At 40.2% G+C, this 12,603-nt stretch overlaps 1 protein-coding gene across 1 annotated transcript; it reads left to right on the top strand.

The window, feature by feature from the left end:
* LOC109836551 lies at positions 2,178-3,986 on the top strand. The gene is made up of 4 exons (XM_020404477.1): positions 2,178-2,693; positions 2,784-3,261; positions 3,350-3,468; positions 3,564-3,986. Exons 1-4 carry the CDS (start codon positions 2,178-2,180, stop codon positions 3,984-3,986), a joined length of 1,536 nt encoding a protein of 511 aa, XP_020260066.1.

The following is a 12,603-nucleotide window of genomic DNA, read 5'->3' on the forward strand; positions in this document are numbered from 1 at the left end:
AAGACCCAAGAAGACGATCTCTCCGCCACCGCTGCTACAGTTGCACCTCACGATAACCCGACGAGGTTCGATGAAGCCAAAGCCATACATCCGGACACCGCCTCTATTAAGGAGTTGACTGTTGAAGGCACTATTTTAAATAGCGGCCGACATATCGGACATGTTGGCCGATATGTCGGATCGAGGAGTCTAGTGATATGAGTCGGGCTTATTTGAGTCGTATATCGGTTTTCTAGAGCATATCGGATATATCGGGTAAAAGTCGGGCATGTCGACCGATTTTTCACCTCTGAAAAATCGACCGACATTCTGTGATTTCGGTTTCAGCTTTTGTTGGTTTATTGGGTTTGGGTTTTTACAAAACCCAAACCCATTTGACCGCTGCTAACTCTTCAGTGACTTAAACGAAGCCGATCAAAGAAAACGAGAAAGAAATCGAGAGAGAAAACTAGGGCTACAGGACCGCATCTTCAGCTCTCTCTTGAGGCATCTTCAGCCGCCTTCGACCGCCTCGACCGCCTTCAAAGCTCTTCGACCGCCTTCGACCACCTTCGACTGCATCTTCAGCAGTCTTCGACCTCATCTTCAGCGCCTCTTCGACAGTTCGACGACCACCTTCGACCGCATCTTCGACCGCATCTTCGAGTGCACCAAATCATGAGGTATGTCTCTCTCTCCCCCCTCCCCCCTTCTCTCTCTCTCTCTCTCTCTCTCTCTCTCTCTCTCTCTCTCTCTGAGCGCCTCTCTTACTGCCTTCGTCTTCGTTTTTTTGCGTTTTTTTTATGTAAATTAAAAGGGGTTTAAAAGGGGTTGGGTTTAAGACTGAGAATATGTAAACAGGAATGCTTCTGACTTTCGGCTCCTTTTTTTGTGCGTTTTTTTATTTATGTAAATTAAAAGGGGTTTAAAAGGGGTTGGGTTTAAGACCGAGAATATGTAAACATGAATGATTTTCTTGTATAACCGAGAATTAATTTTGTTAGGATATTTTGAATTAATTAATATGAAAGATTGATGGAGAACTTGTTGTAACCTTGTTTATCATTTAATAATCCCTGATTTCTCATAATAATCACTGTTTATCATCTTATGATATGAATATTACATGTTTAAACTTTACAGAGTTTCTGCTTTTCTTATTTTTTCTTCTTCATGTGACAGTCTGGTAGCAACAACTCTGTGAATAATTTTTTTTTCTGTTTACAGTTTGCAGATTTAGTTTGCACTTTACACTTTGCAGATTCAGTTTGTGTGACTGTCGAGTGGTGACTGCTGAGTAAGACGGCTTGTTTCTCAAAATCAGGTAACCCTCCTTGAATTTTTCCCTTGTCAAATAAAATTAATTAATAGTTAGTAATTGAATTATAAATATGTTGTCTAAATCTATATTTGTCTTATTTTATAGAATCATGTCGTCTGAAGGACAAGGATCTACTAGACCGCCAACAACATCAAAACCGGGCGGTAAAGATCCATGTTGGCTATATGGGGAGAGAGTTGGTTCTGATACAAGTAAAGTTAAATGCAAATATTGCACTCAAATTCTCAATGGCGGGAATAGCCGATTCAAACAACACCTAGCAGGAAAGAGGGGAAATTGTGTGCCGTGTGTGAAAGTACCCGATGATGTTAAGGCAAAAGTTTCTAAAATTTTAGATAATGCAAAGAAGAGTAGGGATGAGAAGGAGATGAAGATGCATAACTTGTTGAGTGAGGTGCATATTGGGGAGGATGAGGAGGAGGATAACTCCATCTCATTGAGTATTCAAAGAAGCTCGTCATCCTCCCACAAGGTAATTGGACCAATGGACTCCTTCGCCGCTCGTTCTCCCGAGGAGATTGCCCAACTAGTAGCAAAGGGGAAACAACCAAAGATGGACTCCAAACTTAAGAAGAAGAAAAGGGAGGATGTATTGCGATACGTCTCCAAATGGTTCTATGAAGCCGACATTTCATTTCATACCGCCACGCTTCCCTCTTTCCATCAAATGTTACAAGCTATTGGCTTGTTTGGAAGTCATTTGCAAGCTCCATCCATGTATGAACTGAGTGAGACATGTTTGCAAAAGGAAGTTGAAGAGACAAAAGAAATTGTTGAAAACTTTAAACGGACTTGTGTTGTCAATGGTTGCTCGATAATGACCGATGCATGGAGTGATTGAAAGTCTAGAAGCATCATGAACATAGTTGTACATTCTGCTGGGAGAGCTTGTTTTTTATCTTCACATGATGCATCGGCCGATAAGCACGATGCTAAGTATATCTTTGATTTTGTAGACAAGGCTATTGATCAGATAGGGGAGGCAAATGTGATACAGATAGTCACTGATGGAGCTTCAAACAATATGGCGGCTTCTAAGTTATTGATTGAGAAGAGGCCAAATATATTTTGGACGACTTGTGCTACACACACGGTGAACTTGATGTTGTGCGATATAGCTAAGATAAAACTCATTCGTAATGCCATTTTAATGGGGAGGAGTGTATCAGTGTTCATATATAATCACACCAAGCCTCTTCAATTATTTAGAGAGTTTACTAAGGGTGATCTTGTGAGACCGGGAGTTACAAGGTTTGCTACAGCGTTCCTTTCTCTACAGTCATTAAGAGATCATAAGAAAGAGATGAGGCAAATGTTTATCTCTGACCAATGGACAGATTGTAGCCTTTCAAGAACATCAGTGGGTAAAAAGGTATATTTTAAATTAAAATTTTTAATTGCATTTATTTTATTCATTTGATCATTTATATTTCATTGATTGGATTTATTTCTATGTTTGTAGGTTGCGGAGATAATTGCTAGCAACAAGTTTTGGGATAATATAGACTTTGCTCTCAAAGTATTCACTCCTCTCGTGAATGTTCTTCGAAGAGCGGATGGTGATAAAATCGGTTCGATGGGATTTATATATGGGGACATGTTGGTGGCTATGGAGGAGTTGAAAGTGGCCCTTAGGAATGATGACAAGAAGTATAATCCCATTTTGTCCATGATTGAGTCGAGATTTAAGAAGAATCTTTGTGGAACATTACATAAAGCGGGTTACTTTTTGAATCCTTTTTACTATTACCCAGCTTACACAGACATTGAAGGTGACGGAAGCTTCATGAATGCCATAGTCAAGTGTATGCATAGACTCTTTCCCGATGACCATGTGACTTTCACAAAGATTGGAGATCAAATACCTAATTATCAAGAACGCCTAGGATCATTTGGGGATCAATTTGCGAGGCGAAGTGCTACTAAGGGTGATTGTCCGGGTAAATTTATATTTTCATTCAAATTAATTCATTGACCTCTTTTTTGAATTTATAAGTTACTAACATTTTCCAATTATGAATTGACTAGTTACTTGGTGGAGGCTTTATGGAAACGATACTCCCGAGTTAAGGAAGATGGCAATGAAGATTTTGGGCTTGACAACTAGCTCTTCGGCTTGTGAAAGAAATTGGAGTACATTTGAGATGGTAATATTATTTCTTAAATTTTAATCATCTTCTAGGCTTGTATTGTAGTATTTGATGATTAGTTTTTTATGCTAATTCATGATTTTCTTTTATAGATTCATACGAAGAAGAGGAATAGACTAACTCATAAAAAACTTCATGACTTAGTCTTTGTCAAGTTCAATGCAAAGTTGAAGAACAAGCATGCCGTCCCAAATAGAGATCCTTTAACCGCCTACGATGATGAGGAAAGAGTCACCGAATGGTTGTTGGGTGAGGAGGAGGAGAATAGTGATGATGAAGTATTTCCAGGAGAGTGTTTAACTTTTAGGCAAGTTGGAGATATTTCGGGAGCTAATCCAAGGAAGAGAAAGAGTGGAAGGTTGCAAACGTATAGAAGAAAGAAGAAATCGGGATCATCTTCATCGAAAGGAAAAGAGCCGATGGAAGATGACGAGGAAGAAGAGATGGATGCGTTATTCACGGAGTCAGATGAGGATGATAATACTACTTTTGATTTTGATCACGATGAAGATTGATTCTAGACTTTCTAGTTATCTTAATTTTTATGTTATTATGGATTTGCTCTTGAATGTTAAACAATTATAAACTATTTGTAGCTTTAAAAACTTGTTTGTTTGTTTTGATTTGCTTATGTTTGATATGAATCTTGTGAGTTATGATCTTCATTCTATATGTTATATCTTATATGTTACTTGCTTTATTCTTTAAATGTTATTCTATGTTTACTAACAATGTTCTCTTATTTTGTAGGTCAAGCACCCAAATTGTTTCAGGATGCAATCGAGAATCAAACTTCTACAATCGGTTAGTGATCCTAAACATCATATATTATTTATATTTTTATATGTTAAGTCTATAAAATTTATAAAGTATGCTTATATTGAATTTATAAATGCTTAGATTACATTTAGGACATGATATTATACATATGCGGATCACCCGATATGGTAAACCGATATTTAGTTCATATCCCCCGATATATCCCCGATTTCCGCTATCCGATATGGATTTCAGCCGTCCGACATGAACCCGACATCCGATATTTAAAACCTTGGTTGAAGGCATGCCAAATTTGTCGAGGAGGGCTCATTAAAGGCGTCGCCAACGTCTCGCCCACCAATTGGCTAAGGCTTTAAAGTAAGTGGACGGACTCCGTTACCAAGCGGATCTAGAGTTCAGAAAGCGCCAAGTGGCTAAGCCGTCGTCACAATAAGCATCAGGGCCCTCTTCCCAACCGTCAACTTACAAATGGGTTCGTATCAAACGAACTAGTTCTACCCTCGAGGAGCATATCCAGATACACTGTGCACTACTTGCGTACCTATTCTCGCACAAGAAGCAGAAGGAAGAGGTGGTCAAGAAACCACCAAGATCTAAGCAGGTTTGGGTGTCGAAGGCCAAAACAGCACCTCTATCCGACAAGAGACACCAGTCGTGTCTCTCGCTTGATTCTATATCCGAGGCTGCTCTCCAGCCTTTGTCAACTTTAGATCACGCTCCTATTGTTCCCGCACCTCCGGTAAAGCCCTACGATAGCGTGGATCTCTCCAAATCCAGAATTCCGTTGAAGGATCGCATGGGTCCTCTACATGAAGATCGAGACAGATTTCTGGTCAAAGAACGCTTGGGCATGGTGAATGAACCTCGAGCAACTCATCGAGCTTGGGGTCGTACTCGCCCTTGCAACAAGTCTGAGCCTTCTCGTAAAGAGAAAACTCCTATAACTGACCACCTCGAACTGCGTGTCAAAGTCCAAGAGCGACGAATCCTTAGAAGGAAATGTGTTCGTTAGACGACGATGTTATATTTGAGAAGTCGTGCCAACACATGATAGATTGCTCCGGTCATCATGTCGATGAGTTGTACTATCAGGCTAGGGGTACAAACAGATCTCGAAAGAGAGATGCTTGGGAGATGGACTTTCATTGTCTGTGTATCAAACTTATCCGGGTAGTATTATCAGTGTGTAGTTGTCCTAAGACCACTCCACAGAGGGTCTCGGTATTCGAGAAAATATCTAACGGAAAGGCTAAGTCCAAACCAAAGCATCTCCGTAAGAAACGATCAGCTATTCAAGATGACAAACTTCCAGAAGTCATAATTAACATGACTGACAAGGGAAAGTCGTGTCGACCTTCTAGTTCTGACCTGCTCGTATCGCATCGTCTAACTCGGCTATGCGCAGGGACTACTAGACTTAGGGATTATCAGAGAACGCAGAGGGGATTATCCTCGGATGATGAAGCGTCAGATGCCAACTCTGCAGTCGCGTCTGACAAAACGGTATCCAGTCCAGGATAATTTCGTGAGGTGTTTATGATTAACACTAAAAAAGTAGCCAAAATGGTTGAGGATGCTCTAGCCAAGCAGAAAGAAGCATTCAAAATTGAAATGAAAATGACTATGCAGCAGATGAGGGAAGAGCATGACCAACAGATTCGGGCTCTGTCTAATCAACTTGGTGAATCCAGCCGTCGCAACATTGATGACCAAGCAGGTAGCGATTTAGATATGGATGAACATCTCAATGCTGATGACCCTCCCATTGACCAAAACGCTGGGGGTAGCCCCACTGAGAATAACAACGCCGGGGATGGTCCTACCAATAATGACAACACTGGGGGGTGGCCCCATTGTTCCTCCTCAAAATCGACCAAAGAAGGATACGAGTGAGTATGAAAAGTTGAAAGACCTCGAGGGCAAAATCAATGCTCTGATGTCTGCTCGAGAGGTGAAGAAGACCGGCATTCCGTGTCCCTACCCGAGATAGTGGGAGTCGATTCCGTACCTGGTAAAGTTTAACCTGATTAATTTCATGTCGTTCAACGGGAAGGGCTCGCCCACTCAACATCTGATCTACTTCAAGTCCCACTTGGGCATGATCTCCGACAATGAAGCCTTAATGGTTCAGTCATTCGTTGGCACCCTTCGCGGGCCCGCCTTTGATTAGTATCGTGTTTCAAGCCTGGAAGCATCAACAGTTAGGACGACTTAGAGAACATGTTCCTTGCTCACTTCTTTGATGATGATGCTGAGGTGTCAATCAGGACACTCTTTGATAAGAAATAGGAAGACGACGAGACGGTCGATGACTTCGTCAAGTGCTTCCAGAATAAGGCGATGAACTGCCGAGATCCGATCACAGAAAACTTCATCCTCCAAACATGCCATAACAACCTCTCTTTGGACGTGTTAGAAGTTATGGGAGTAGCACCATCCAACACCTAGAAAGAGTTGAAATTGCGCAGAGAGCAGCCCGAGCACTTTCTCAGAAGGAAAAAAGCCGAGAGAAGCTAACCGACGGCTAACCCTCCAAATTCAAGCTTCGTCTCCCGTGGTAAAGGAAAGGCCCCTACACCTTCTATTGATGCTAATCAGACATCACAACAACAATCTCGGAGACAGGAAAAGACTTTGGGTCCAAAAATCCAAAAAGAGTACTCCTTCAAGGACGAAGACATTCCAGCCATCTTCGAATCCCTCCTTGAGAATAACCAGATCATGTTACCACCTATCACAAATCAAGAGGAAACTGACAATACTACGGATCCAATGTATTATGCTTACCACAGAAGGATCCTTCATCCTACTAAGGCTTGCTTCGCTCTCAAGAATAGCATCCAAACCTTGGTTGAAGCCGGCGTCATAACGCTGGGATAAGCTGGCGTCATAACGCTGGGATAAGCCGAATGAGAACGGCAATACTCTGAAGAGTATACGAGTATAAACTGCTTCTCAATACTCCAACATGTATATGAGTCTAAACTATTTCCTTTCTTTTACGGAAAGTTCCTGGAGAGTGTCATGCCTGGTATTCTTAAGGATAACACGATCATCCAACTAAGTACAATATTAGACCCGATTTTACAAAGGAAGCTAGGGGTGGATGATTCATGTAATGGAAAGTTCCTGGAAGAATGCTATACGGTGTATTCTTAGGGATAACCTGATCACTACAAAGAAGTGATAAATGAGAAACTCCCACTTGGACTTTGAATGTTCAAGGGTGAAACACATCTCATTGTCGGGATCAATTCCACCAACTTCCAAGCACTCTTTTGCTGAGATGAGATTTGATCACTTAGTTGGATCAATCTTCCCTCACGAAACTCCCACGGTGTAATTGTGGAGTGCTTGATGATTCTTAGTTCTCTACTACAAAATCTCTCACTGATCAAATCAATTGACAGTGGGACCACTAAAATTCTTTCTGGTCTAATCCACTCAAAATTCCGATGTGTCTGTGCACTCAACATTCCCATTGTTAGAGTCCAGACATAATACTTGGAATTTTAATATTCTGATCGTTGACGATTTTCAAACCCATCCGTGTTAAGAATTTGTCACTTAACACCAGGAACCCCCTTTGGGTGATTTGTACGAATCAACACTCCCGCTGTAATTTGTACTCCCACTCTCACTATCCATTCGGTCAAACCTTCCTATAGTAAGGACCACGACCAAAGTCCCCTCTCGATTCCTTTCATGAATGAGAGGTCTACTTCCATATCGAGTGATCAAACCTTCCTATAGTTAGGGTCACATCAAACTCCCGCTTGGTCAAACCTTCCTACACTGGGCCTGAAGCGAAACAAAACCGACCCGACTCAAAACCTACAAGAGCTCTGGAAGCTCGACGGTCAACCGATGCTATGGCATCAGTCGACCGGCCAATGGTTATCGATTGACTAATGCCATAGCATTGGTCGACCTCCCAGACGCCGTTTCCAGCCAACTACAACTGTGCACGTTTACACTCGTTTATTCACATATATATACACTCGTTTATTCACATAAATACACTGAATCGATCTCAAATCGATTCCTAGCATACTCAACCATTAATAAATAATATTTATCATGATATAACTTATTTATTATTATATATCATAATATATTTAAAATTACAGGGTTTTACATCGGTGATGCTCCTATAAAAGGAGGCCTGATAAGTTCTAGGATAAGCTACATCATCAACTTTTTAGAACCAATACAAAGAGAGAAACAAAGTTTCTTCAGAATCCCATCTTCGTGAATTATCTCTACTTTTGTTCCTTTTATTTACAAAGATTGGACGAGAATCTTGGGGTGTTATTTGGGATTGAGTGATTGAGAGATTCCACTTTGTATTCCTCACAATTTAGTAAAGTTCTTCTCTTCCTTCACCCTTGGACGTAGGCTACAAGCCAAACTATGTATATTCATTTTGTTTGTGTGCTCTTGATATTTTTGTGCTTTCGTGTGATTGATATTAGTTTAACCTAGGAAATTATCATAGCAAATTAGTATCAGAGCCTTCAGCTATCGATCAGATGAGAAGATGACAATAACCACTATGAAGTGAGATATCGAGCCTTTGGCGAGTTAGGATTATCAAAGTGTTGACATAACACGGATTGAAGAAGGCTTTGTTTGGGAAGTCGAACAAACCAGTTACTATGATGTAGGAACATTAGAACGAGTTGGATGATAGAGCACTCACAACGATCTAGTTATGTTTGACAAATAAAATTTTGTAAGAAGTTTTCACGATGGAGACAACTGCTGATTTGTGGTCTAAGTTGGAAGATTTTTTTCTGATAAAGTCGCTCACTAATTGCCTCCTCTTAAAGCAGTGTTTGTACACACTTCGAATGTCAGAAGGAACACACATTAAATCTCATATTGATGAATTTAATTCTATGATTACAGATTTGAGTAAGATTGATGCTAAGATCGATGATGAATATCAAGTGCTATTGTTATTGTGTTCTTTGCCGCCTTCCTATAAGCATTTCAAGGATACTATGATTTACGGTTGAGATTCTATTGGCATGAAGGATGTCAAAGAGAACTTATTGAATAAGGAGAAGATCGACAAAGAGTTTACCCTAAGCAAAAGTGGTGATAAAGTAGATAACGAAAGTAGCGATAAAGCTGATGATTTGTTTGTTCAAAGTAGATCAGAAGAGAGGGGCTTTGGAGGTAATAGCTATAAGTCAAAGCATAGGAATCTAACCTACAGATATTGCAAGAAGAAATGGCACATTAAGACCGATTGTTACAAATTAAAGAATAAAAATAAACAAGAAGAGTATGAAGAAAAATTAAAGGACTCTGCCGAAGTTGATATTGCTGAAGATATGATTTTGTTGGCAATAGATGATATAAATAGGAGCATGGATGATTAGATTTGGATTCCGGTTGTTCCTATCATAAGTGTCCTAATCGGAACTGGTTCACCATTTATGAAGCTATTGATGGCGGAGTTGTTCTTTTGGGGAACAACGCCTCAAGCAACACTGTTGGGAAAGGCACAATTTGGATTAATAGAGCCACCAGGACTTTGACTAATATTAGGCATGTTTCAGGTTTAAGGAAGAATCTCATCTCTTTGGACACTCTTGATAGACTTGGGTGTAATTATTCAGGTAAAGGTGGAGTTCTTAGGGTTACAAACGGCTCTTTTGTAGTTATACAAGGAAAGAAGACCAACAGCTTTTATATTTTGTAGGGTGCTACTGTTACCGGTTCGTCTACAGTTGCATCATCGATACCAGGAGTTGATACTACCAGATTATAGCATATGAGACTTGATCATATGAGTGAGCACAGATTGGCCGAGTTGAGTAAGAAAGGTCTTTATGTGGACAGAGTACAGGAAATTTGGGATTTTACAAACATTGCATCATCGAGAAGCAGAAAAAAGTCAGCTTTAGTATGGCAGCGCATCAAACTAAAGGTACCTTGGATTAAATCCATTCAGATCTTTGAAACCTTCCCAAGTTACCTTGAAGGATGATAGTTGGAGATATTTATTGATCTTCATTGATGACTACTTATGAAAGGTTTGAGTCTACTTTTTGAGACATAAATATGAGGTATTTGTGACTTTTAAGCAGTAAAAAACTTTGATTGAGAAGCAGACTGGGAGGCTGATTAAGAGGCTTAGAATTGATAATGGCCTTGAGTTTTGTTGATGAGAATTTAATGAGTTTTACAAGAAGGATGGAATTGTTTGACATCGCACAACTCCTCACACACCACAACAGAATGGAGCTATAGAACGTATGAACAGAACCCTATTGGAGAAAGCTTATTGTATGATATTCAATGCAGGTTTAGCAAGGAATATTGTGCAAAAGCGGTGAATACGGCTTGTTTCTTAGTGAATCAATCGTCATCTACTGCTATTAGTTGTAAAAACTCTACAGGAGGTTTGGTCCGATAAGCTTGCAGATTATTCTAATATTAGAATACTTGGTTTCCCTGCATTTGCATATGTTAGTCAAGGGATATTTGAACCGTGAGCAAAGAAGTGCATATTCATAGGTTATGTATCAGGTGTTAAGGATTTTAGATTATTGTGTCATGATCTGAACTCTCCTAAGATTATTATCAGTCATGATGCTACTTTTGATGAGTCTATTATGTTTCACCAGAAACAGTCATCGGTGTCAGTTGATGATAAGGTGTGCACTACAAGACATAAGGTGGAGTTAGAAATTCGTGATTCAGCTCTTCAGGCGAGATAAAATACGGGACGTTCAATGACCAGATCATGTTCAAGTAGATAAAGCACCTCAGTAGCTACAAGAAGAGTAAGAATATACTATTGCTAGAGATCGGTTTAGATGAGATATTCGACCACCGCCAAGATATGAAAATACGATAGCTTATACATTGTTGGTTGACAATTTTGTGCCCTTCAGCTATTCAGGAGCTACTTCAGGTAATGACTTCGCTAAGAGTTATGATCATTATGCGGACAATTTAGTCGATTGTGAGGAGGCCTCTTTTAGTTGGCAAGTTCAAGCTGGGCTCGAACTTGATCGATATGCGCCGCACTTAATGATCTGTTAGGCTATTGGAGAATGTGGAGTAAGTTAGCTTATTTTGGAGTGAAGAATTTTCTACGTATTTGAGTCAAGGTAGAAATTTATTATGGTTTGACTCAAATACCGCAGTAATTCGGTTTCGGAATCTTCAACCATGACTTTAGTGTTAGTCATTAGTATTTAAGTTGGTGTACACATCTTAGTTAAGTCTTAATCCTAGTGGAACAAGGTCTTTTGATCTAATTGGATTGGATTCTAATTAGAACCTTGCTGGAGTTCTCATAGCCAAGAGTTGATAGGTGTTGGTTTGTCATGAAGTGGACTCACATTAGAATTGTATTTCTATTCGGTTTCCTATTAGCCAAGGTTTCTTCACAGCCGTCGGATGACTAGGGGACACTCCTATAGAAGGAGAAGGCCTGACGGATTCTAATATAAGGAGAAGGCCCGACAGGTTCTAGAGTAGGCTACATCGTCAATTTGTTAGCACCAATACAGGGAGAGAAACCAAGTTTCTTCGGAATCCCGTCATCGTGAATTATCTCACTAGTAGAAAATAGAGCATTGACAATGGGAAAATTCATCGTCAATGCAGTAAAATCCGTTACCAATACACTTTCGCGACAGGGAACAATCCTTCGCTAATAATTCTATCGCTAATGAACCTTGGTGATGGGGTCATCCATCGCTAATGTTCATTGCCGACAGATATGTATTGGTGACGAAAACATTGGTGACGGACTACGCCCGACGCCAATGAACATTGGCGACGGGAATACAGCCGTCGCCAATGTTCATTGACGACGAGATCATTCCCGTCGCCAATGAACATTGGCGACGGGACTACTTCCGTCGGCCAAAGTTTACATTGGCGACGAGAGGGTACGGTCAATCGTCAATTGTTCATGTGCGATGGTTTTCAGTTCCGTCGCCATGATATTTGGAACGGTTCCAGTACCGTCGGCAATATGACATTAGCGGCGGAATACGACGAGCGCATAGTACAACCAAATTGAATTGGCGAGACGACGCGTATTCACCGTCGCTAATGTTCACTGGTGACGGTTCTTCCCGTCGCCAATGTATATAATCCAAAAAAAATTCCTTTTTTAGCCCCCCAATTAGGAATGTATACCTATTGCTACCAATATTTATAATATATTCAACAATATTCATATTTATCGATTCACATCCAACAATATTCACGTTCATAATCATTGATTCACATTCAATAATATTTACATTCACATTCATCGATTCACATCCAACAAGATTCACGTTCACATTAATCGATTCACATCCAACAAGATTCACG

Source organism: Asparagus officinalis, chromosome 1, assembly GCF_001876935.1.
Source record: "Asparagus officinalis chromosome 1, Aspof.V1, whole genome shotgun sequence".
NCBI classification, from domain to species: domain Eukaryota; kingdom Viridiplantae; phylum Streptophyta; class Magnoliopsida; order Asparagales; family Asparagaceae; genus Asparagus; species Asparagus officinalis.